The sequence below is a fragment of the Prionailurus bengalensis genome, chromosome D3 (genome assembly GCF_016509475.1).
Source record: "Prionailurus bengalensis isolate Pbe53 chromosome D3, Fcat_Pben_1.1_paternal_pri, whole genome shotgun sequence".
Classification (NCBI taxonomy): domain Eukaryota; kingdom Metazoa; phylum Chordata; class Mammalia; order Carnivora; family Felidae; genus Prionailurus; species Prionailurus bengalensis.
In genome coordinates, this window is record NC_057356.1 from 47,730,794 (window position 1) to 47,755,945 (window position 25,152).

At 39.1% G+C, this 25,152-nt stretch overlaps 1 protein-coding gene across 6 annotated transcripts in view; it reads right to left on the minus strand.

Moving 5' to 3' along the window:
• The window catches only part of ZNF521 (zinc finger protein 521), a 281,501-nt gene that overhangs the window by 236,404 nt on the left and 19,945 nt on the right, over positions 1 to 25,152 (minus strand). For all 6 annotated transcript variants that reach the window (XM_043558499.1, XM_043558500.1, XM_043558497.1 and 3 more), the window contains one exon: positions 15,968 to 16,147. Coding sequence is in view for 4 of the 6 variants with exons in the window: in XM_043558497.1 (XP_043414432.1) it covers positions 15,968 to 16,147 (180 nt within the window). In the remaining 2 variants the exon portion in view is untranslated. The remainder of the gene's footprint in view (positions 1 to 15,967; positions 16,148 to 25,152) is intronic.

Sequence of the window (25,152 nt, forward strand, 5' to 3'; positions counted from 1 at the left end):
AAGTTTTAGATTAAAAATGTAAGTTATGTGCCTAAGGCCACACAGCTAGCTTCTGGAGAAGTGTGATTCGCATTGTGGTTGGCCAGCTGCCAGAGCCCACCCCTCTATCCATTATACTGACATCTCTACTAGTCCCATTAACCACACAACTCTTTTGACTCATTTTAACATCTTGAAGTTTTGTTAATTCATCTTTCCATTCAAAGATTGGTAAGAATTAATTACTACTGAATGATTACATTGATTTTTTTAAAGCTAATGGAATTTTTAATGAAAATAATGCTCAGGGAGATGATTGGGAACTGCAAGTCTAAAAATCAAGCCTAAAAGCAGTCTGTGAAGATTCACGAGATAGCCACAGATTCCAAAAAAAAATGAATAACAAAATTAAATCTGCCTGGTAATTTTTTGTGTGGGGTGGGGGGAGGTGCTGGTGGGCATAACCGACAATCCCTAAGTAGTAAGATTCTCCTATAGAGATGAACCTTAGGATATATTTCTAAAAAGAAAACCCACTGCTCTAATCCTGTGAGAATAAAGCACCCTTCTTAGCATCCATTTGCTGGATTTCAATAAGGCATTAAACCCTGGATGTCAAAATTCCTCATCTCGAAAGAAAAGAACACTAGTCAGCCTTAAAGCTTTTATAGGTCTTGCTTTTTCAGGGTGTCCCTTCCGCTCGCTGGAACAACCCCAGCTGCATGGGGCCTTCTATCCAGCAGCCGAAGTGAGAGTAGAAACCAACCTAAGGGAGGAGGTTTTCCATTATTAAGATGGGGGGAGGGGGAAGCTGGATCAGAAACAGTGTCACTGAAATGGGGGTAAGCTGGGGGAGAAACTTAGATAATTGACAAAGGGAAAACTATACCACAACCCAAGGAAACAGGAAGTATGCTAAGTGGCCAGATGCCTACCTTTGGTTTCTGGTCTACATACGCAACTGCTATGTTAAACAACTTAGCCAGAAAAGTATCTCAAATTTAACATGAGCTTAAGTGAACTCACTTAACCTGCTTCTTTCTCATCTCTGATGCCAGGCAATGGTCACCCAATGCACCTGAGGAATTCAGAGACGTGGGGCTCGTTCCAGATCTTTTCCTTGTTCTTATGTCCCACAATGAATCAATCAGTACATCTGGATGATGTTTACCTTCTCAATATTTATTGAATTTGAGCCTCCGCTCCACTCCTGTGACCACTGCACTGACTTGGGCCCCATCTTTTCGTAACAGTGCCATCACAAGAGCTGCTACTCCTTCTCTAATCTACTCTCCACATGCCATCCAACCTGAACAGATGTTCCCCTGCAGAAAACCTTCAATAGCTACCCACTGCCTGAAACAGTAATTATCAAACATTCTTAAGTTTCTAAACTCAATATTCAAATAAAATCTTACTGGAATATCTAGTACATAAAAGAATTCCAGCCTGGGCTGTTCTGGGAATGCAGGACTCCTAGTAACTCAATCCCTACTTCTATGCCTACCTGGCTGATACCTGCAGGATTCCTCAGAATAGTATGAAAAGCACAGGCAGAGAATCAAATTTAAGTTCTTAGCTTAGCACCCTCCCTCCATGACCAGACCCTACTTTTCCTTCCTGGTTCATTATAATAACCAACCTTGCAGATGGCCCCCAAAGATCCCCACCTCCTGGTATAGATGCCTGGTATCATACCAGAATTAGTCTGTTAGTCTGTGTGATCTATAATAGAATATGGCAGACTTAATAGTATGCCACTCCCAAGATTAAGTCATAAAAGGCATTGCAACTTCTATATCCCTCCCTCTCCCTCTCCTTCTCCTCAGAGTTCTCGTTCTGAGGAAAGTCAGCTGCCATATCATGAGCTACCCTGTAGAGAAGCCCATGTGGTGAAGACTGAGGTGTCCAATCAGCAGCTATGTGACTGAGCCCAGAAGTGGATCCTCCAGCCCCACTCAAGCATTCAGATGGTTGTAGCCCTGGCCAACCCATTGACTACAACCTTATCAGAGAGGCTGAGCCAGAATCTCCCAAGTAAGCTGCTCCCAAATTCCTGACCCCCATAAACTTTAAGATTGTGGTTTTTAAGTCAGAAAGTTTTAGAGTAACTTATTACACAGCAATTGATAATTCATACATTCATATTATCTCACCAATTCCCTCTCTTGCACTTTTCCTCTTATTCGAAGGTGCCCAAGTAGTTATTCTGTTTATTTTCTCTCCCTTATTCTTCTTTCTCTTTTCTCTGCCCGAAATGTTCCCCTCCCCAACTTTCTTCGCCTCGCTAACTCTTTCTCAATGCTAACAGCATCATGTGCTCCAGGAAGCCATCCCTAAACCTCCAGGTTGGGCTCAGCAAGCCACTCTCAACCATTTTTCTCCCAGAACATCCTGGACGCCGTATTTCCAGTACTTACTGGACAAAGAGTAAGACCTTGGGGCGCCTGGGTGGCGCAGTCGGTTAAGCATCCGACTTCAGCCAGGTCACGATCTCGCGGTCCGTGAGTTCGAGCCCCGCGTCAGGCTCTGGGCTGATGGCTCAGAGCCTGGAGCCTGTTTCCGATTCTGTGTCTCCCTCTCTCTCTGCCCCTCCCCCGTTCATGCTCTGTCTCTCTCTGTCCCAAAAATAAATAAAAAACGTTGAAAAAAAAATTAATCACAAAACACCTCCAAACAAAACTCCTTCAAAGTGACTCCACATAAAATGTTTATCAATAAATAATGCCAACACTTACTGCATGTATTTAAAAAAAAAAAAAAAAAGAGTAAGACCTTGAAAAACATTTATTGAACTGAATACTCCTGACAAATGCATAGTAGTATTTGGGAAAACAGACTTATGAGACATGCTATTCATTTCACTATCTCTGCACGGTCTTAGTATAACAAGAAATGATGCCACATACTTTTTATTATCCTGCAGTATCTAATCAATACAATAATATTTGTATTAATAAAAATGTGTCCGTTTTAAACCAGTATTCGCAAGAAGAAAGCTTTGCACTATTTAGTTGTGAGGCACTAACTTAAGCTCTACCTATGAGTGACTCACATGCAAAAGTTAAGTCCTTTGCTCTTTTGTTAAGATTCAGACAAATGAACTGCAAAGGGCAGGCAGCACGCGTGAGAAAGGAAACACTGAGGGGAGGGAGAGAAACTCAGGTGAGGAGAAGGGGCTGTGTTCAGCTCTGCTGCTTGATAACCATGCCATCACTCTAGGTGGAATGACAAAATATCCAAAAGAAGTTTTCGGTAGATTTCACAAGCCAAAGAAGATGATACCTCATGTATTGAGAAGAAACAGTTACATTTAGAAGACTGTATCCTTTTTTCCAACATACACAGGTACCTGGGAAAAACAAACGGAAAATACAAACCTAGAGGCTAAGGCTCGTGCTCTAAAAATAAAGTCCCGGGAAGGGAAGAGAAGCCAAAGAATAGTGAGTGTGGGGGGTGTGGAGTTAAATTACAGGGAGAATATATTCAGAAGAATAGGAGGAGCAAAACAACAATTCACATAGTAGCTCTCGGATAAAATTTCAAATCTTTCCTTTTGAATGCATGATCATATGTAATATTTAATATAAAATATTAAACCAGATCATAGAGTCACAGAACACTGCTTTCTGATAACCATTATGAAACAAGTGAAAAGCAAATACTTTGCATGGAAAATAAAATTACATATAGGAAACAGTAAGTCCATGACACATTAGACAGATTCCTTTTCGAAAAGATTACAAAAGCATTCTCAACTGTCAACCTGATAATTTAATTATGATGGAGAAATTTTTTATAAATTAAACTATACGAGTTAAGCTGAAAGTCAACCTCAGTAATACAAATATACACCTTAAATAATTCATAAGTTAAACGGAAAAATGTTTTCTTGATAAAACAAAAAAAATATATCTTAGTGTTTGAATGTATAACAGTGTTTTTCTAAAAGGATATTTTTTTTAAATCATTCTAACAATGATGACCTTTTTTATACAAAGTCTTTTTTGTAAGAATGATAAAGACAGGTAAATTGGTAGTTGCTTTTACTTTCTCTGTTTGTAATGAGCTCCTAGTGTACAGACAATCTGAATATTTACCCTCTGTTCCAGTATCTCCCATATTGGAAAACCAAGAGCTCTGGGGTCATTAAAATGGGCACAACTCCAAGAAAAGCCACATAAGGTAGACCAGCCTTCATTATGTAGATACTGATATGAAAATGGACATTTCTCAGGACTAATTAGAATTTTTACTTGGAAAACAGTTCAGTGTTCCTGCCTACTGTATGCATCTTAATATTAATTATGCATTTAAAGATTAAAAAGTTAATGACACTCATTACCCCAATCATTCTTGTCTACACTTTTATTTAGTCACCAGGGGGAGCTAATACTGCTCTGTGGGTAGGTAGAGGTGAAGAACTGGGAGTTTTTTAAAGAAGGAAAAACTAAATTGATGCGGTCATAGATAGAATTCAAACGAGGTCCACAGTGTCCATAAGACAAATCTATCACGCATGCATGCATGCAAAATTAAAAAATGACGTATATATTATCTTGTTGTTGTTGTTAAACAAATAAGTTAGAAAAACCTAAAAGCCATCAATTAGTAGAATCTTGCTGTGCCTAACAGAGGACACATATAAAACTAGTCATTTGCGGATGTCTTCGGTCCCATTAGGGTCTCGCACCATCCGGATTTTGCACACTTGTCTATTTTGTTGCACTGATCCCGTTATTTTCTTGGTGTGAAGCACTACTATGCTTCTACAGTCTAACAGCTAATCATTTGCTCAAAAATATCCCATATAATTACATTATAATCAGTACTGAAACAAATGTTTCTTTATCCTTTGGCTTCAAATATTTCCTTCTGTTCCAAATATATTTTTTAGCACTTTTAATGTGTGTTCAAAGGGTTCTACCCAATAATCTACTTAAATTCATTCTACAATTCACCCAGGAGACACAATCCCTTTAAACTTTGAGAAGCTCCAGTTGGAACAAAGAGGGGAAAAGGGTTCAGAGTTTGTGGAATAATCACCTCTAATCGATCAATTTCCCCCGAAGGGAAAGCTGAAAGAAAGAAGGAGTGAAGAGTTCCAGTCCAATTCCTTGAAGTTTAAAGGAACTAAGCCCTGAGGCACAGTGTACAATGATTCCTGCCTTCCCCTCCCAAGGCCTATTAAGAGGTCATAGATCTCTGTGACATTGCTGCCATTCCCCAAAGACAAGATCCCCAGCCATAGTAGTACAAAGAGAAAGAATGGGGAAACAGTGTACTTTTAATACTTCTTTAGGAACTCACTACCCTTTAAAGGAAGTAGATACTGGTCACAAGCATCCTAAGTATTGTAAAAAAAAAAAAAAAAAAAAAAATCAAGCGCAGTCATGCAAAATGTAAAACTTCAACATCTTAAGTTTTATCATGTTAAATTTCACATCTGAGAACAGGCTACATGTGGCAGAGTCCTTGTGTGCACACAACTGTATCCAAATTGCTACACGTTGCCCTGCTTGTAAGACAGACTGAATGGCTGCACAGGGCCTAGGAAATAGTTGATCTCTTTTAATTCATCTTCCCCACAAAAGAGGCCCCACTGTTTCCACATCCCAAGTACAGCCCTTCATTTATAATTTTTACACTTCTCCACAGGGACAAACTGACAGCTTTAATTACCATCAATGACCATCAAGGACGCAGTGGAAATTCTTGAAGATATTCTCCCATGGATTGTGTTCTTGACATTTTATTTACAATTTTTGGCAAATAAATCCTGAAACCACAGAATTAGATGATTATATATTCATTATCAATTATACAACTAAGGCAAAACCATTTATCTAAAACAGTTGTGGTTTCACAAGACATCTAGAGGTAACACTTTTTTCTACACAAATAATGCTAATTTTTTTTCTTGGATTATAGTCATTTCAAAATGCTAATTTCAAAAACCTCAAAGTAATCAAGGCACAGGTAATTTGCAAATATAGCTAATACGTGACATCCTCCACTTAGGTTCTACTTGTAAAAAATAAAGTGAATGCACCCATTTATTTTCTGGTTCTAGGAATTTGATCCTTCAGGAACTTTCCCCTCACAATCAGTAGTTTTCTTGTGATTTACAACTTATTAAGGCAGGCTGAGAATAAAAACATCAATTTTAAAAGGCATATCAAACATACATAGAAATATTTCTTAATGACCCCCGTCAACATTCCAACTATTTAATTTTAATAAATTAATACACATAACTCATTCACAATAGGAAAACGTAACTCATCAGTACAGTCCTTTTATAAATCCTAATTACAATGCGCCAAAGCGTTCAAAGAGCATTGAGAAAATAATGGACCAAAAATGACTATCTTTACACCCATGTTTTGACAGAGGATTTCACAAACAAATATACCCAGAAGAGAATGGTAGATTAGGTACTACTATCAAAACTCCTATGTGGCAATAACAAAGCTTTCATAGCAGGTAATAGCTTAACTAACTCTCCCTCCCAAACCAGAAAAAGCAGCTCACTCAGCCAACAGCTCAGAGGTTGGAACCAATTAGGGAGGATTGCTTTTTCCCTGGAAAATGTATAGAACTTGGTCATGGCCCTGCCAGACTATGAAAATGACACATTCAACCCCATCACTTCATCTGAAACTGAGAGGAGCAGAGACTGGCGAGCTGTTTTTCACATGATATACCACACGGTAGTCGAGAACAGCAGTCTCTGAAACCTAGGGTACAAATCCTAGCATAGAGCAGATACTCTGAGTATTTAGAAACCAATCAGAACAGACACAAGCCATAAATAGCCATCCAGAAACAAAGCAGACCTTCCTGAAAGCAGGAAGATAAATCGTATCCCCGTGAGCCTGGGTGCCCTTGCTTTTTCCAGGACCTTCCCACACCTCAAAATAACTCAGTCTTCTGTGTCCAGTAAAACAGACTTATGGATCATCTTCTTTAATGTTAACTAACGTAATTTACACAAAATTTTCAAATTTTGACAAGTGATCTCTAAAGTTTTCTGCAAGGAAAACTGCAGGATGCTGATATTCGAGGACAAGTCATCGACAAGAAAACGGCAAACCCGGCCCTTCCACTCCTCGCGAAAGCTCTTTGTCAGCCACTGTGTAAAGGAGGAAAACCATTTAATCAGACTTGACCACAGCCTGGCAAAACAAAACTGAGATTATCAGGAAAGTTACTTGAAATAGGGGCTTACGTCCACCATTGCCAATGACAAACCTTACTGAGAAGTGTAATGACACACGTTCTCTCTTTGATGGTTCTGTGAGATAGGTTTTTCAGCTCTCACGGCCATTTAAAATGAATCGTTAAAATAAGTGAATCTAGACCAGGATGATAAAACAACATAAATTTATTTTATACACCTGTGTATTTCATCTTTACTTCAGTTTTCAATTTCTACTTTTGTGAATGTTGTACCATACACGCATCTGTGAAATGTGTTGATAAATAAATACGTTCGATAAAGAGGCAAACTAACTTTTTACTTATCAAAAAGTTTGGAAAGGATTAGTCTAAAAATTAAGAAATATGTGGAGAAGGGGCTGGGAATGGAATAGATGGAGGGCATGAAACTCCATTTTGGGGACTTAGGGGATTTGGAAAAAGCAGGCTAACAGCTAAAAAAAATATTTTAGGTATGAAACAAGGAATTGATCAAATGTAAGGGAATAAAACAATAAAACACACAATGCCTTAAGCCCAATTATATAGAAATAAATAACTAATTAATATATAAATACTTAATAACAAAGTATGAATAATGAAGCAGTATAGAAATTAATACAGAAATATGCAAATAAAAGCTATATGCCTTAAACTGAATTGATATAAACTAAAGAGTTAAAATATCACATTTATTTCATTCAATTTATTGCAACTAATGCTTTATTAAAAAGGGAAACCAAAAAAAAAAACCAGTTTCTAAAAACAGTTTCAATATGCTTCTATGAAAATAATGTTTCATTTCATAAAATACTTGGTTTCCTTATTCCCTGTGCCAAGAGAACTAGCTGTTAGAGTACTTGATTTTTGGGTGGAACCAGCCAGTCTTTAATTTGCCACAACCATATAACACATGTACAATCACTTTTACTTTTTAAAAAATTCTTTGGAAAAAAAAAAACACATGTTGAAAAGTCTTCAGTTCACAAAACCTATTAAAGCTTCCAAGAAGTCTCATAACTTTTAAAATCAAATGAAGTGAACACATTATTTTATCTGATGCAAAGCATTCAGTTCAGTTCATTTTCCCCCCAAAATGTGAGCCTCTTCGTTTCCCCCAAAAATGTGAGCCTGTACAGGAATAACATTTGTAAAGGAGCCACAAATATGGCGAGGGTTTTGTTAATCTGGTCTACAAACGTGTTTCCCCAAAAGTGCGATCGTCTTGCTATCATACTTCTCTCTACTCACTCATCTTACCAACTGTATGGTGCGCCAGCCAGTTAAGAACTAATACAATGCTCTTTAGTTTTTTCTGCATTTACACCCCGGCAATTCACATTAATGATGTGAAAGAACACTTAACAGACAACTCAAGTTTGCAAATTAGCAGGAAAGAAGAGAAAAATGACTCAGAACAACAAGCATACAGTATTACCAAATGCACTTTACACATTTATCCTGTTAAGTGTAGCTTAGTTTTGATGATTTACAATGCTAGTTCGTACTCAGTTTTGTAAGCGTAATAAAGTCTCCGTAATCTCAGCCTTCCCCATAGCACCCTGCTATTAAATCTTTGTTGAGAAGTGTGATGAGACCCCTCTGGCTTCCAGCCTTCCCCACCCCCTGAGGGAACTGGCAAGAAATGATAGGGTTTGTGGATTAGTAAAATGAGAGGTTCTCTGTGCTTTTCCTTCTTTAAATATATATTTTGATAATCTGTCTTCTGCATCAGAGAGTCCCAACAGCATTAGACTGTTGATTTCCCTCCCTTCCCAGCGTCCAGGAAAAAGAGAGCAAGACTGGGGCAGGACAGGTGGTTTCCATCTACTGCGACAACTGAAAAGTGGGATTTAATTTTTTTTTTTCTTTCCACCCTTCCCCTTATTCCTTTAAGCAGGGATGATACATAACTTACCACATGTTGGACTGCAGACTAGAAAAAAACTGCACCATGAGACAAAAAAGAAAGCTCACCTTCACAAGTGCCACCTTGTCCCTACCTATCCTTAAGGGACTATTTTGTTTTCTAGATCAGGACTCTGGTCCAGAATAGTGCCCACATTTCATCACCCGTCAGCGATGAACTCCATGAATTGTATGTATGATCCCTTAGATCTCTAGGTCCCCAGATGGATCTACTGGCTGTGAATTCAGTCCAGGTTACTAATATCTACTCATGAACTGATCTGGGGCACACTTAATCCACATGATGATTTTCAAATCTGGGTCTAGAACTGGTTGCCTTGCTCCATATGAGAACTTCATCTTCTAAAGCTCAGTCAATTCTGGGGTCTAGTCTGGGGTCACTTGGCAAAACTATACCAGGATTTCAAGACATTTAATACAGAGTGAATCAGTTTTGATATAGGCAAGGCTCCCCAAAGAATGTGCCTCACTCTTGGGGATGAAAGTCACCAAAGGAACAAATCTCAAGTTACCAAGAAACCCAGTTACAGGATGGAAAGAATCTGAAAGCAGGGTATCTACCAGTTCTCTGACATGGGAACTACCCTCAGTAACTCCCATAGGCGTCAAACCACAGAATAACCCAGCTCTACATTATCTTACAAATCAACAAGTTTTAACATTTCTTCATCTCCTAATTCTACTCCACAGTCAACCCTCCAAAACACTACTCTTTCTTCACGTAAATGGTTTACCAAAAAGTCTGGCTGGAGAGGCCCAAACATGTAAGTAAGACTTCAAGGTTAATAGAAAGGAAGCCATAAGGAGCAAGGGAAAAGGAGAGAAAGCAGTGAGAGACTATAAACCAAAGACAAAGGAAGCAGAGAAATACGGACAACAAAGAAATGAGTCTTTAGGAAAGGACAGGAATCAGGGGGAATGAGCATGGGTACAAATGGGGCTAGATGAAGTTAAATGACAAAGAGAGTAAAAAAGAACAATGAAAGAAAAAGTCAACTAAGGGGAAAAGAAAACTAGAAATACCCTCCTTTGCTAAACTAACACTTTGTCCATGGGGGTGGGGGGAGGAAAGCACCAGAAAAAGAGTTAACTGAAGCAGCAGGAAACAGGAATCAGAAGAGTTGAACCTCCCAGCTTACATTAAAATGATTTAATCAAAGAAGAGGGTAGAAGCATCATATTACTTTTTTTAATTAAAATACTTCCAAGGATCTTTAATCTTTTTCAGATTAGTCTGAAGGGTACCCTTAGCCAACTCAAGTGTCAACTTCGACACCTTTAACAAATGTGAATGATTCCTGATTTTGTTTCTCCCCCTTTTCTCTCTGATCCTCGGCCTCTGCTTTTCCTCATCAATCCTCCACCCTCCCAGAGAAATCATCCTGAACAACAAACAGGACCAAGGCTTAGCAGATCTATCCTTCCTGAAATGTGTTTCATTGTCACAAATAAGCTTCTGTTTTCCTACCTTTGATTAAGATGTTGTGGTATGTGAGCACAGACTAGCTCCCCTACTTTTAACAAAGTTTAAGATCAAAATAAACCAAATATTTTATTAGAGTGAGGAGTTGAAGAAAAACAATATTTAACCCATAAATAACTCCAGCATACCATGTGCTGAAAATCCAGCATTTTCTGCCCTGGTATTAAAGTTGCGTAATATCTAAAGGAATATGTATTGTATAATATAGAAAGTTGTATAGGAATAGTATCTTTTGCTTCCATTCTATTTCATAAAGCTGAACATAAGGATAACTACGTGGCAGAAACTCAATAAAAAGTAAGCACTAAACAGAATTTAGGGTTTGCTTAACAACCCCCTCTTACCTAAGGTAAGATTTCTTGCTGGCATAGTATATATCCGCCATGTCAGACAAGTCACTATGTTTTTACTCTAACAGTACTGATGATTCTACACGAGTAAAGCTTCTTTTAAATCACCAGCTATTCCACTGAAAACAGAATCATGCTAATTGTCTGCATTTAATGGAACTTTCCAAAAATTATGCATTCTAAGGGATAAAAAATGCATTAAATGAAGTCAATTAAATGTATATGAGCTAGGAAATGCAAATAAATCCACAAAGAATACCAATACACATCCAATAGCATGTTAAAATTAAAAAGACTGACAACACAAATGTTAGCAAGGAAGCATAACTGGAACTCTCAGACATTGCTGGCAGGAGTGTAAAATGGTGCAACCACTTTGGGAAAAGGTTCAGAAGTTTTGTATACAGTTAAACATATCCCACCAACCCTCTCCCATGACTCAGCAATTCTACCATGACTTATTAAATCAGGAGAAATAAAATATATGTCCACAGAAAGACCTACGCAGGACGGTGCACAACAACTTTATTCATAAGAACCAAAAACCAAAAAATAACCAAAATGTCTACCAATGGAAGAATGGAAATCAATGATGATATATTCCTCTCTGCCCCTCCCCCATTCATGCTCTGTCTCTCTCTGTCCCAAAAATAAATAAACGTTGAAAAAAAAAAAAAGGAGGCGCCTGGGTGGCGCAGTCAGTTAAGCGTCCGACTTCAGCCAGGTCACCATCTCGCGGTCCGTGAGTTCAAGCCCCGCGTCAGGCTCTGGGCTGATGGCTCAGAGCCTGGAGCCTGTTTCCGATTCTGTGTCTCCCTCTCTCTCTGTCCCTCCCCCGTTCATGCTCTGTCTCTCTCTGTCCCAAAAATAAATAAACGTTGAAAAAAAAAAAATTAAAAAAAATGATGATATATTCATCTTATTGAATACCAGTCAGCAAGAAAAAACACATTATTCATACATTCAACATGAATGAATCTCACAGACATTATACTGAGCAAAAGAAGCTGGACTCAAGGGGAGCCTGAGTGGCTCAGTTGGTTATACACCTCACTTCAGCTCAGGTCATGATCTCACTGTTCATGGGTTCGAGCCCCAGGTAAGGCTCTGTGCTGACAGCTCAGAGCATGGAGCCTGCTTCGGATTCTGTGTCTCCCTCTCTCCCAGCCCTTTCTCTGCTCACACTCTGTCTCTCTCTCTGTCTCTCTCTCTGTCTCTCTCTCTCTCTCTCAAAAATAAACATTAAAAAAAAAAAGCTGTACTCAAAAAAAAGTGTGCAATTCCACTTATAACAAGTCTTAGGGTTGCCTAGGTGGCTCAATTGGTTAAGCGTTCAACTTCAGCTCAGGTCATGATCTCATGGTCCATGGGTTCAAGCCCTGCATCCAACTCTGTGCTGACAGCTCAGGGCCTGGAGCCTGCTTCCAATTCTGTGTCTCCCTCTCTCTGCCCCTCCCTCGCTCGTGCTCTCTCTCTCTCAAAAATAAATAAACATTTAAAAATTAAAAAAAAAAAAAAAAGAAGTCTTAGAACAGACAAAACTAATCTATCGTTAAAAAACTTAAAAGCTGGGGCGCCTGGGTGGCGCAGTCGGTTAAGCGTCCGACTTCAGCCAGGTCACGATCTCGCGGTCCGTGAGTTCGAGCCCCGCGTTAGGCTCTGGGCTGATGGCTCAGAGCCTGGAGCCTGTTTCCGATCCTGTGTCTCCCTCTCTCTCTGCCCCTCCCCCGTTCATGCTCTGTCTCTCTCTGTCCCAAAAAAATAAATAAATGTTGAAAAAAAAAAAAAACTTAAAAGCTAATTACTTCTGCTGGAGCATTATTGATCAGAAAGGGGTACAAGAGGAATTTCTAGGATGCAGGGAGGTATTTCAGAGGGATGTGGGTCACATGAATATATATATTTTGTCAAAATTCATCAAATTGTACACTTATGATTTATAAATTTCACTGTATGTATATGTTACATTAAAATTATAGCATTAATAATAATAAACAACTGTGAAACTCTAGTTAGTTGGTCTGCTTATCATGATGATATAGGAAAGCAACTTTGAAACGGCTCCATGTGTATTCTAGATTCAAGCAAATGGGTAAACATATTGAGGAAGATGAAGCTAGGTTTCTCACTGCTAAAGAATGTAGTAATGAATATGGAAAGGAAAAAAGACTGGGATGAACTTGAAGTGTTGGACTGAATTAGAGTCATCAATTATGAACACATGGTTCCTATGTGTATATCAAATTTACATATACACTTCTTAACTCTGTCTGCTGGAAGGCTCTATAATCAATGATATACCTACAGCAATGAGCACACATAGTGCCCATATCTTGGTTTCTAAATACCTCTCTTCTTAAAGGAGTGAGGCCTCCTTGAAAAAAGGCTGATTGTGGACTGGCACATATGATAATGATATGAATAAGATAATGATATGAAAAAGAATATGAAAAGCCTGGGGCATCTGTCTGCAGCAGAAACTTTGTCAAACCCTCAAATAATGATAAAGACACATGAAACCAACACAAGATCCAATTTGAAGGGATTCCCATTGGTTAAATCTCAGGCAATCCTAGCATCACAATAATGACAGTAATGAATTCTGGCCACCGAATAAAATAAAAATCCAAAAGCCCCCGGTGATATGAATTAACAAATGAGTGAATGAATAAGAAAGGACATTGTTGGAAGGCTAATTAATAACTACAAAAATTATAGAGTTAAAATGGATGTTTTATAAGGATGAGGATATTTATATGGTGTCAAAGCATCTCCCCACAAGTTATTTGTTGCTTACAAAGGGAAAATAGTAACATTACACTGGAGAAAGTTGGTGGACACCACCTTAAGTAAGTAGTCAATGTTAATATCATCAACATCAGGACAAACCAGCATCACACGCTTGCACACTTAACGCACTGAGAAGAGCACAACACCATTTGGGTGGTGTTCCTACCACAGAATTCTAGAACTTGAATTTAATCATAAGGAAACATCAGACAAACCCAAATACAGATAGGCATTCTGTAAAGTAGCTACTCTTCAAAAATGTCATGGTCAAGAAAGACAAAGAAAGGCTGAGAGATCATTCTAGGTGAAAGGAAACAAAAAAGACATGACAAATAAATGTTATGCATGATCCTGCATCCTAGATAAGAAAAAAGAGTTATAAAGGACATTATAGAAACAACTATTCAAATTTAAATATTCATCGTGGATTAAATAATGGTATTCCATGGTATTTAAATGTTAACCTTCCTGATTGTGATAAGTATGCTGTGTCCATGTTAGAGAATATTCATTCTAGGAAATACAGAAGTTATATTTAGAAGGATGTGATGTCACCAATTTTCTCTCAAATGATTAAGTTAATGAAAGAGAAAGATAATGGCAAAGCAAATGGGGTGGAATATCACTAATCACTGAATCCGTGAATCAGGTAAATAATGTATGGGCATTCTATGCATTATTTTTGCAATTTTTCATCAGTTTGGAACTGTAACAAAATAAAAGTTACCAAAAATCCTAAAAACCACAAAAAATTATGTGTATGACCAATGTTTATAAATGCGACACTGCTGCCCAAATTTAAGATACAATCAAGAGAATGGGGTTTTCTGAAAGAAAGAAGATTCTATGGCCTAAACGTATTCAGTATAGTCCCTTCTTGAAAAACCACAGTGCACTTTAACAAAAAAGCCTATTTAATTGGATTTAGTCCAACATTTCCACAAAAATCTGTTCAGAAAACCTGGCTAAAATGGAACACCTTTTAAAATCTTACAAAAATATCAATATTGTATGGAAAACAGTTGGAGAATAGCTTGTTTACGTAAATATGTTTCCTACCCATGGTTAATTGAAGAAAGATTTGTGCTGGGAAAGAGAGAGAGCGAGAGAGATTTACAAACACATACAGAGCCATAGAATGTCAGCTTCCAATAACAAGAGAAAAATGACATGAACCTAAAAAAGAAAATAATAATAATAATAACTGCCTACATTGTCCCACTGAGGCTGATACAGTCCATTCTTTTAGAGCATGTTTTTTAAAGAGGGTAGAAATATGGCAAACTGAGTTTTAGTTGTATTCAACAATTAAATCGAACACGTCATGCTTCCCGTCACTAAATTGGATTTGTCCTATGAACTGCATAGCAGAATAGCATCCACACCTTAGTGGGAACATAATGTGGGCCAGGCACTGTCTAAGGCTCAGAGAGTATGGTGACGAAGAAGACACAGTTGCTGCCATCCATGAGTTCACAGTCTCAGGAGGAACAGGGAGATGTGAACACACGCATCAGAAACTGTGAAATGCAGGAATAGGCAAAGGCCTTTATGGGAACACAAAAAGGCACCCAACTCAGGCTGAGAGGCATCACGGAAAGTTCCCTTGAGGAAGCGATATTTAAATCAAAATAAGTTAATCCATGCTTAACTTCTTTGAAAACATATTCAAAGGGTTCTTTTTTTTTTTTTTTTAACTTTATTTTAACCATCATGTTAGATTCTGGACCCGCATGACATCAGTATAGTTAGGAAAAAAAGAAAGAAAAATGTACCTGCTAGCTATTAAAATCTAGGTACAATTCAGGGGCACCTATGTGGCTCAGGCAGTTAAACATCCAACTTCGGCTCAGGTCATGATCTCGCAGCTTGAGTTTGAGCCCCGCGTCAGGCTCTGTGCTGACAGCTCAGAGCCTTGAGCCTGCTTCGAATTCCCTGTCTCCCTCTCTCTCTCTCTCTCTCTGCCCCTCCCCCACTCACACTCTTGTCTCTCTCTCTCTGTCTCAAAAATAAATAAACATTTAAAAAAATTCGAGGTACAATTCATAATCTAAGGACTATGACCTGAGTTTGCCACAAACCACCATCTTAGAATTCTTTCTAAAGCACTTCTAGACTTACCTACGTTTCAAATGTGGGAGTAAAACAATTGGAAGAGGGGGAAAAAAAAGGTACGAACTGAAACAATCAGAAATAGAATGGTATGCGTAGACAAGAAGTGATAAGTATTGTTTACCTGTCAACTGACATTGATTAATCTTGTGTTCTGTGATATCGCTCAGTGACTCAAACACCTGGAGGCAGCTGTCACAGCTGTGCACAGCTTCGTCTTCCAGCTCCTCTCCGTCTTCCGGCCTCTTCTTACAGTCTACTGCCTCTCCATCTTCAGTCTTGTCTTCAAGTTTACAGTTGGGGTCTGAAAGAAAATCGAGACCGTAAGTATAGGGGTTTAAAGACAGGTTCTTTCAAAGTAACGTTTAATCTTCTTGCTACCAAAAACAGAAGCACCGTTTTCCTAGAAGCTGTGAAAGGAGGGCTTCGTGGCAGATTTTATTCCAGAAGAACCCAAAGTGAGCCTTCCCTAAGCTGTGTCAGTTCATGGTGACTGAAGTTTTTCCTTCCCTCCATCGCACAGGCCTTTTCTCATCTCTTCCTTCAAATAATTCATTATTCGTCCACCCTTAAGGCAAACTTTGCCATTTTTCATAGCCTTTTCGGGGTTTTTGCTTAAAAGATAGAGATAAAGCACTTTTAAAATTAAAGTCTCCAATGCAAAGGAAAAAACCACTGCGCTTAAGAATGAATTCCCTTTCTGCTAAATATACTGTTTCACGGGAAATTACCAGAATTAGCCAAAAGTCTAGAATAAGTAAGCTAATTACCATAAGCACGAAATTGACCTTTACTTACAAACTGGTCAAAACACACAGTTACCCCATTATTTGTTAGACAGCGATAGCACAATAAGCCCTTAGCACATAGCAAAACATTCTTACCAACACAGATTCAAGTGTAAATACATTGGCATGTCTCTCATTTTCAAACAAGCAATCACCAAAAAAAAGGGGGGGGGGCAATATATACAAAGAGCAATTATAAATTATAATGAAGTCAATAACTTAAATTGGCATTATCAACGTCAAAAAGCTACATAGCGGGAAAACTAAAAACAGGTCCATTCCACCACCCCTCAGAATGATATATAAACAGCAGGGGGGAATAAGAGTAAAGCACACGTAATATTTTTACTTAGAGCACAACAAATACTTTAAATACTTTTTGATTCTATGTGCTGTCCTTTGGCTCATTTTAGAGAAGTGCCCCCAACCCTTCTGGTGCCAGCCCTCCTCTTATTCGGAAAGCAAAGGTGGGGAAGGAAAGGAAAGAGAGAATATGCCTCTTTAGGGGAAATTGGGCAATATAATCTATGACATAATTTATGGGACGTTAATTTCTAATAGCAAAAAGTCCTCTGAAGTCAGAAATAAATTATGTCTCAAAATATAGTCAATAAAATGGTTATAAAAGAGTTGTATCAAGATACCTAAGAAATATGTAACGTATTATCTGTAGTCAATTTTTTTTTTTTAATATGGGAGGATAAAAATTTGAAATGTTGAAGCCAAGAATTCACAGAATCAAAATTGGCCCCGGATTTCTTAGAAAAGTCAGTAAGTGCCACCACACCATCATCCTGCTGTCTGGAAATGCTCTTCGCTGCCTTGCATGTAACACGCTTCCATGATCCCCACTTCTACAATTCAGTATGGTCCCTTTCCTCCTGGCAGTTGTTCTAAAGCCTTTCTTCGCATCGGCAATGAACTTAACTCTGTCACCACCCTTCAAATGATTCGCATGTGCCAAAATCAACTTCCATTGCGATGTATATAATAATCTCTTGGGTTCATGAGAAAAACAAAGTTCTCATCTCAAAGAACAAGTATTTTGTTTGTTTGTTTATTCGTTTTTAAAGAACGTAGTGTTTAACTGAATCGGTAATTTGGGTTGATTTGCCATCTGGAAAATTATTATCTCAATGCTCTACACAGTGCCCATTTCAATAGACTGGGGTTTTGAGTGCTCATTCCTGGGGGAGTAATCACAGGCTCTTTTTTGTCTGTCTTAGTGCTATGCCCAGCACAGCACTGTGTCCAGGTGAGTGCTTAGTAAATATTATTTAGTGATGATAAAGGGGGGGGGGGGGGAGTAGATGAAAAAGTCCTTTACTGGTATTTTTTCTATAAACAGGAACAGATCAGGTACCGCCAAATTAAAAAGTACCTACATGCCTACATTTCCCCAAATTGACACTGTGATCCCTCCCATTTGACTTTACTGCCTTCAAATATTTCACCTAGAGCTACAGACAGAACAAACAGGCGGTGGTTCAAAGACCTCCAACCAAATAAAACTAAGTGGTAAAATACTGCCAAATTAGAGAGAAATTCAGGAAAATAAATAACTGCCCCAGTTATGGCAAGCTGGTCCTCACAGCACCGAACACTTGTTGGAAGGCAGTACGCACACACGCTGAATACTCTCCATTGTGTAGCCGCAGTTTCCAGTTTCTCATAAAACTGATAGCACTGAGGGAAATGTGGGTGCTAGGTCTGAATTTCAATATGATTATTTAAATGCCATGCATCGAGTTTGCAGGCCTGTTTGTTTTTTAAATAAGAAGACGCTCTGAATACTTTAAGTAGTACGCAGAGAAAAATGATAAAAACTCGCCTTCCTTATTATGCAAGAATATGGACACCTCACACAAATCCAGTATCAAAACTATCAAACAAATAGGAACGCATGCATGCATGATGCTTGAGCTCTTAAAAGCGAAAGACCGACGCCAGTCCACGCTTCTGACACTGCGGCTACTTATTAAAATCAGGGTCATTTTAAGACTAATAAAAAATGTTTTTGCTTCCACTTCTGCATTTACAGATAGAACCCTTCAGGGACTGAAGTCAGTCAAGCTTATTCACTTCTGCCGCAACTTTAGGATGCCTGCTCCAGCCAACTGGCGAATTTGTTTTTAGGTCACCACTTAAGAGGGACCCTCTGGGGGGGTGGGTAGCCTATGATGCCTTGGCGTAATCAGTGCTACAATCTCAGTCTCTCTCTCTCTTTCTCTCTCTCTCTCTCTTTCTCTCTCTCTCTCTATCTCTCGGTCTCTCTGTGAGAAAAGATGTTTTCCAGCCCCCACTTTCACGAAAGAATTATTTCTCGCCCATTCAAAAGATGTTTATTTGTGTTAGGGGGTTCCATTCCTAGTGTTAGTGGATGTCGGAAGATTCTGGAAAGCTTATGTTGTCAACCATTTCTTTCCCACAGGTGGCTACACTTCAATAATTGCACATGGCCTTAGTTATGTAGTTTTTATAAAGTCCTTTGAGATCCGATCATAAAAAATAATTGTATTACTCCGCGAGCCATTCAAATCTCTGCCTACAACCTAAGGGGTTATAAATACAAGGTCCATGCCCGTAAGTACTGCCCTGCTCCCAACACCACTTCAAGAAGGGCGATTGTTCTTTCAACCCAATTGTTGTGTTCCCAGCTCCCCCAAAGGGCAGGGTTTCTAAATATTCACAGACCCCCTGAGCTACAGCTACAAACCCCCCCTCATCGCAGCTCTCTGTCCTTTGACCTAAAGGATGCCACTCAAACACGTGACATCCACCACTCATGATCTCACCCGCACCTGCACTGTTGGTGGGTTCATCCCTTCAGAAGGGTGCTATGAAGCGCGGGATTCATAATAACCTGGATAAAAGACTTAATTTTGGAACAAAGATACAACTATTATTACAGAAATAAATGGCGGCTCTCGGTTTCCAATTTTGCTAACTTCACTTATAAATGGAAATTTAAAAGAAGCATGTTTTCCCCCTTATTATGATCCCTGGCAGGTGGTGCTTTTCCCTCTCATCCTCCTCTTCATAAGGATTGTTACTGCCATAACTCGGTTTCATAAAATTTCAACTTTGGGGAAAATGAAAAATTGCACTGGCTTAAAAGTGTTGGAGGCAATAAACCCATGGACTTCAATTAATTTCAAGTGTGGGATCAGTTTAAGGCCAAGCAGCAGAAATTCTATTCTGTCCATGTAAAAAGAGGTTTCACCACATTTACTTTTTATAACCTATATAAAAGTCAAGTAAAAGTAATGAATATCTAAAAGCCATCTCAGTGGACTGGCAAAGACTATCTGTATTCTTGAAACTCATCTTACATATTTCTCTCTGTGCAACAAGGATCCCATGCCTGATCAAAGCTAAAATGTCAAACCACTGAGAAAACAGCCCAATTTCCAACCCATTTCACTGCCTAGAAATGGACCTCCTTCCAAGCCACTTTTGCATGGAAAAGCACTGGCAAAAGAAAGAAAAAACTAAGAGATCATGTGGTTATAATTATTACCAGGCAAGGAATATTTCTGCAGCTCAGTGGTAAAGTAAAACTCGGTCGCTCCCTGCTCCCACTAGTGTCCATCGCAAAACAACTGCCTCATTAAATCTCTGCAGTAAGATTAATATGCCGTAGCTGCACTACATTTATAACTTGGTACTCTATAAAAAGCACATTTAATGGTAAGAGCCAGAGCCTAGATACAAAGTATTACTATAAAAACTTCTGGCAGCCAGCACACATTGCAGGCCCTCTGTCCTTCTTGCACGAGATATAAATGAGGCTTTTCCTGGTTAATTCCAAGCACCAAGCTCTACCTTACAGACCAGAGTCAGTTTTTATGACAGCAGCAGAAACACAAAATTCTGGGGATGATGTAAATAGGAATGCAAGAAGATTACTTAACAACTAAGATTGGCAAGAGATGAATGAACCCAAAATACTCCACTTATACGCACACGCAAACTTAAAACACGACCATTTCCTAACGGTCTCTTCTTTGGTCATAGCCAGCTTTTCACCAAATTAAACAGCCATGGCATGAATTACTCAATCTTAAAGCAACCCACACAGTGCCAGGAAGTTCAAGAAATCAGCGACTAAAAAATGCATACTGCCTTAAAAAAATAAAAACAAAAAATAAAGCAATTCTTGGCTTCGTTGTGATGATGTGACCTCCTGGACCTTAAATTACCTAAAGCTATTAAAAAATAATAAATGTTCAGGAAAAGTGGGCACAACACTATACTACCAGTGGACTGATAAAAATACAACACTTTTGTTACTTGAGAAAGATGCCTGAGTTTTCTTCCACGGATTGTATCTAAAAATAAGAAGAGAATTATAACCTGGGGTCTTATTTTCAGAAACTCTATGATGAATAAGTAAACAAATAATTTATACAAATGCAACTCTCACTCAGATTCCCCCGAATCACTACAAATGATGAACCTCAGGTTGACAGCCATTGTGCCCAATAATCATTAATTGCCTAATGTTGTTTTTAAAGTTCACATGTGTACGTACAGCTAGCTTTAGGATTTACTGGCATAGTTAGAAGTCCTGTGCCTAAAAAGAAAATCAGGGGAGCCTGGGTGGCTCAGTAGGTTGAGCGTCTGACTTCGGCCCAGGTCATGATCTCACAGATCATGAGTTTGAGCCCCGCATTGGGCTCTTGGCTGACAACTCAGAGCCTGGGGCCTGCTTTGGATTCTGTGCCTCCCCCGCTCACACTCTGCATTCTGTCTCTCTCTCTCTCAAATAAATAAACATAAAAAAAGAAAAGAAAATCAAATTTTGTCTGTTTAAAGCAAACCATGTCCAAAATCACTCTTCCCTTACAAGTGTGTTCAAACTGCATTCCCAGATGTATCTTGATACTTTTTAAGAACACAGAAAAAGTTACCCTGCGGGCTACAAAGAGTTAAAAAGGGAGCAGAAAGCCTTCCTAGTTTTCAAAAACCAAAGGGCGGGATCATTATTTTGTGCTTTCTGGGCTCTAGCTATGCATTCTAACTTGAAATCCCATAAGATGAAAACAGATTTAGGAAAAATAAATCGCACACTGTTACAAAATGGCAAGCAGGCTCTAATGAAGGAACGCAGCATTACCAGACTGTGCAGCCGTCTGGCCCACACCCGCCTGCTGGTCGGATGCCTCATTTTTTTCTACTGTCAAGAAAAGGTAAACAAACAAAACAAAACAAAAACAAAAGCAACCAGGGCAGTGGCCAAGGAGGAGCATCCGAAAGGAGTCCTCGGCTTGGCAGGACGATGCCGGCCATTGCCGTCACCTGGCTGGCACCAACAGGTCTGAAGAGCTCATGTGGTTAAGGATAAAAGTGGGCTCTTTTTATGTTTTCTGCAGTGTTTATTTTTAACCACTCTATTCCCTGAAAGTTATTAAATTGTTTTACAGGAAAAAGAAAAAAAAAAAAACCTTTTCATGTACGTGTTCTTTCCTTTGTCTATAAAATATTTTTCGACAGAAAGATCTCTATATTAAACAAAATCATGCTGTTGAATTTAGAACTTCCGCGGTGTTGCAAGATTGTTATACAGGTCTATTGCGGTCCTTGAAGACCAAAGAGAAATATCACAGATGCACTATTATCGAGGAGAACATGCCAAACGTGAATTTATTACCACTCTTCTATCTACAGTGAAACTCTTTGCAGGAGGATGCTAAGGGGGAGAAAATAAATTAGCCTTGGGAGAGGTTAAATACAACAACATCAGAACCATACACTTTGGAACCAAATAAAAAGTTTCTCCCTTTCCGATCAGAATCCTACCCCGAGTTAGTTCTTCTACCTAGTCCCCCTTTACCCTTAACATGAAATTTAGAAGAAAGGAATTTCAGCACTCCAACTTTCATACAAAGAGCATTTATAAATGCACTACTGCCTTAAAAGCACTTAAACTTTCAGATTGAATTACAATGGCCGCCCAGTCACACTTCAGCAAACAGATGTTTACTGAGCACCTGTGCTCAGTAGGGCGTTTGGCTAAGGCCCCGGAGATGCAAAGCCTAAGGACCTGGTCCTTGTCCCCAGGAGCCTGCAATCGCTGCAGGGGTTCCCGACTGGCAGGTCAAAAGTGGGTGCAGTCAGGGGCTGGAGGATACTCATCCATTCGGCCTTCGCAGTGGCCAGGTACAGCTTGGGATAATGGGAAACCGTGGGCCTGTTGCCCTTCCACTCACCCAAGTGTGCCATTCAAAACCTATCGTTTTTTTGCATATGCCATAATATCAGAAGGGCTGGCAAGCACTACTGCGGGGGTGGGGGGAATAGATGAGTAAATCAATGAGTGCAGAAGGCCGGATAAGTACTCAGATGGAGAAGCCCATAGACCAGCGGCATTTAAATCCCACAGGGCAGAGCAGGAAAGTTCTACCTAAAGAAGAGCAGCTGGGGCTAAGTTTTAAAGGATGGGGTAGCCCTGAGGACAAGTAGAAAATGGCTCTTCAAACAGAGGAAACATATGTAAAGGCTCGCAGATGTATAAAACAACAAGATGCCTTCCAAGGAGTGCAAGTTCTTCTGTGCCATCCAAATGACAGGCACTGGACAGAGTGGGGAAAAGGGGAGCCTTGGCAGAGAGGAGGCTGGAAACACAGCTAGATCATGAAGGAACTACTGTGAGCTAAATGTTCACATGCTAACCTCAGCACCACGGGAAGTCACCAGAGGACTGTAAGGAGAGTCACAGATCTCGCTTACACTTTAGAAAGATGCTCCATTACTAATGGAGAGGGTGGGTTGTTAGGGTACCAGACCTGGAAGCTGGGAGACTAGTCTGGAGGCTATGACATCAGGGAGGAAAGGAGAGAAGAGAGTAAAACATTCAATGGCAGAAAAAAGGGCACAGGAGCCACTCCAGAAACAGGACTTAGCACTGAGTGTTGGCATAAGAAAGTAGGGAGCCGTCTAATAACTGTCAGGCACCGGCTGTGGTAGAGTCGTTCCTAGAGACGAACTTGCTGCCTTGGTTTTAAAACGGGTGTATTAATCAAGGTTAATGACTTACTTTTCTCACTATGTTCACACCCAGAGTTTGCCTTTTATCCATAATCCCACCGAAGCCAAAACTGGAGACAGATCGGCCAGAAATACCACAATCACACTCTTTAATCCAGTGCAAGACATTTGCAAGGGCCCCCATGACTCTTCTGGGGACTTAGGTCTTGGGTGAGATTCTTTTTATTTAGTCCTATCTCAAACATACACAAAGCCAAGGGAAAATAAATCCAAAATCTGACTAAAAACGAAAACAGCTATTGCGTCTCACATCTCTTCCTTCAGAAAATATTGCAAAATGTTTCTTTGGACAACTACGATAATAAATGAAACGCACGTGAACCTAGGAGTTAAGACGTTTGGATGTTTGGGAGAGGGTCTAGTTATTTCCTCTTTAAACGTAACAAATAAACTGCAGCTATAGCAGCCCGGCCAGGAAGACGTGCTCCACCCCCACCCCCCTCCACCCCCGCAGCAAAAGAAAATCTGGGGCAAAAAGCCTTTGTATTCCAGACATCATACCTTCTGATACTTCTACTAACTGTTCTTACTACTTCAGCTATTTTAGATGACACCCAGCCAATTCTAACAGTACTTCTGAATTCGACACTTAAAGTTAACTATCTCAACAATTACTGAAACAGCTTAGGGAGAAAGTCTTTGGTTTTGAATAAGAAACCTTATCCTGCTGTAATATAGAAGTTTTCATCTTCACACGTTGAGAAGACAAAGTCCAATGTCATTCACAAAAATCAATCCAAATTACCACTCAATTCTCTTGATTAATGACTTTCCCTTTTTTTTTTTTTTTTTTTCTAATTTGGGAAATTCCTCTTCTAAATTTTAAACAATGTATTTGAAACTCGGACACCTGGATTTCTCTCAAGGTTGTAAATTAAACACAAAATTTGGGGGCTTTAATAACCTGTTAAATAGACTCATATCACCCAGGAACACGAAAAGTTTGTTGTTGTGTTTTTTTCCCCTTTAGCAGTTCCTACTGGTTATCAAACAAACAGGGATCCAACTGTAACTACAATAAAGCGGAAAATGATTTGAAACCAAAGTTTTAAAAGGTTTTTTTTTAAATTTTCTTTCTTAGCTGGCACACAGAGGAAGGCCCACATTTCTAAGAAGTGATCCCATTCAGGAAGAAAGTGTTTTCTAAATAACTGCTTTGGTACCATGATGGTTCAGCAAGAGGAAAAAGGAGAGAGAAAAATCTTACCAAATAGGTACATGTTTGTATAATGAAAGATCAGAGCACAAAGTGGAGCTGTGATTTATGACTTATGAGCTATTACAAAATACAAGAAAATTTATGTATAATTGGAAAAAAAGAAAATCATTCTGTTCTCCTCTAGTTGGGCTAATAAATTTCAAAATACATGCAACCCTAAATGTCTAAGGTTCCTTCAGCTTGATAAACAAAACAAGACAAGCCACACAACCCAAAATAAACTATAAAAATAGATAGATCATTATTGAGTTA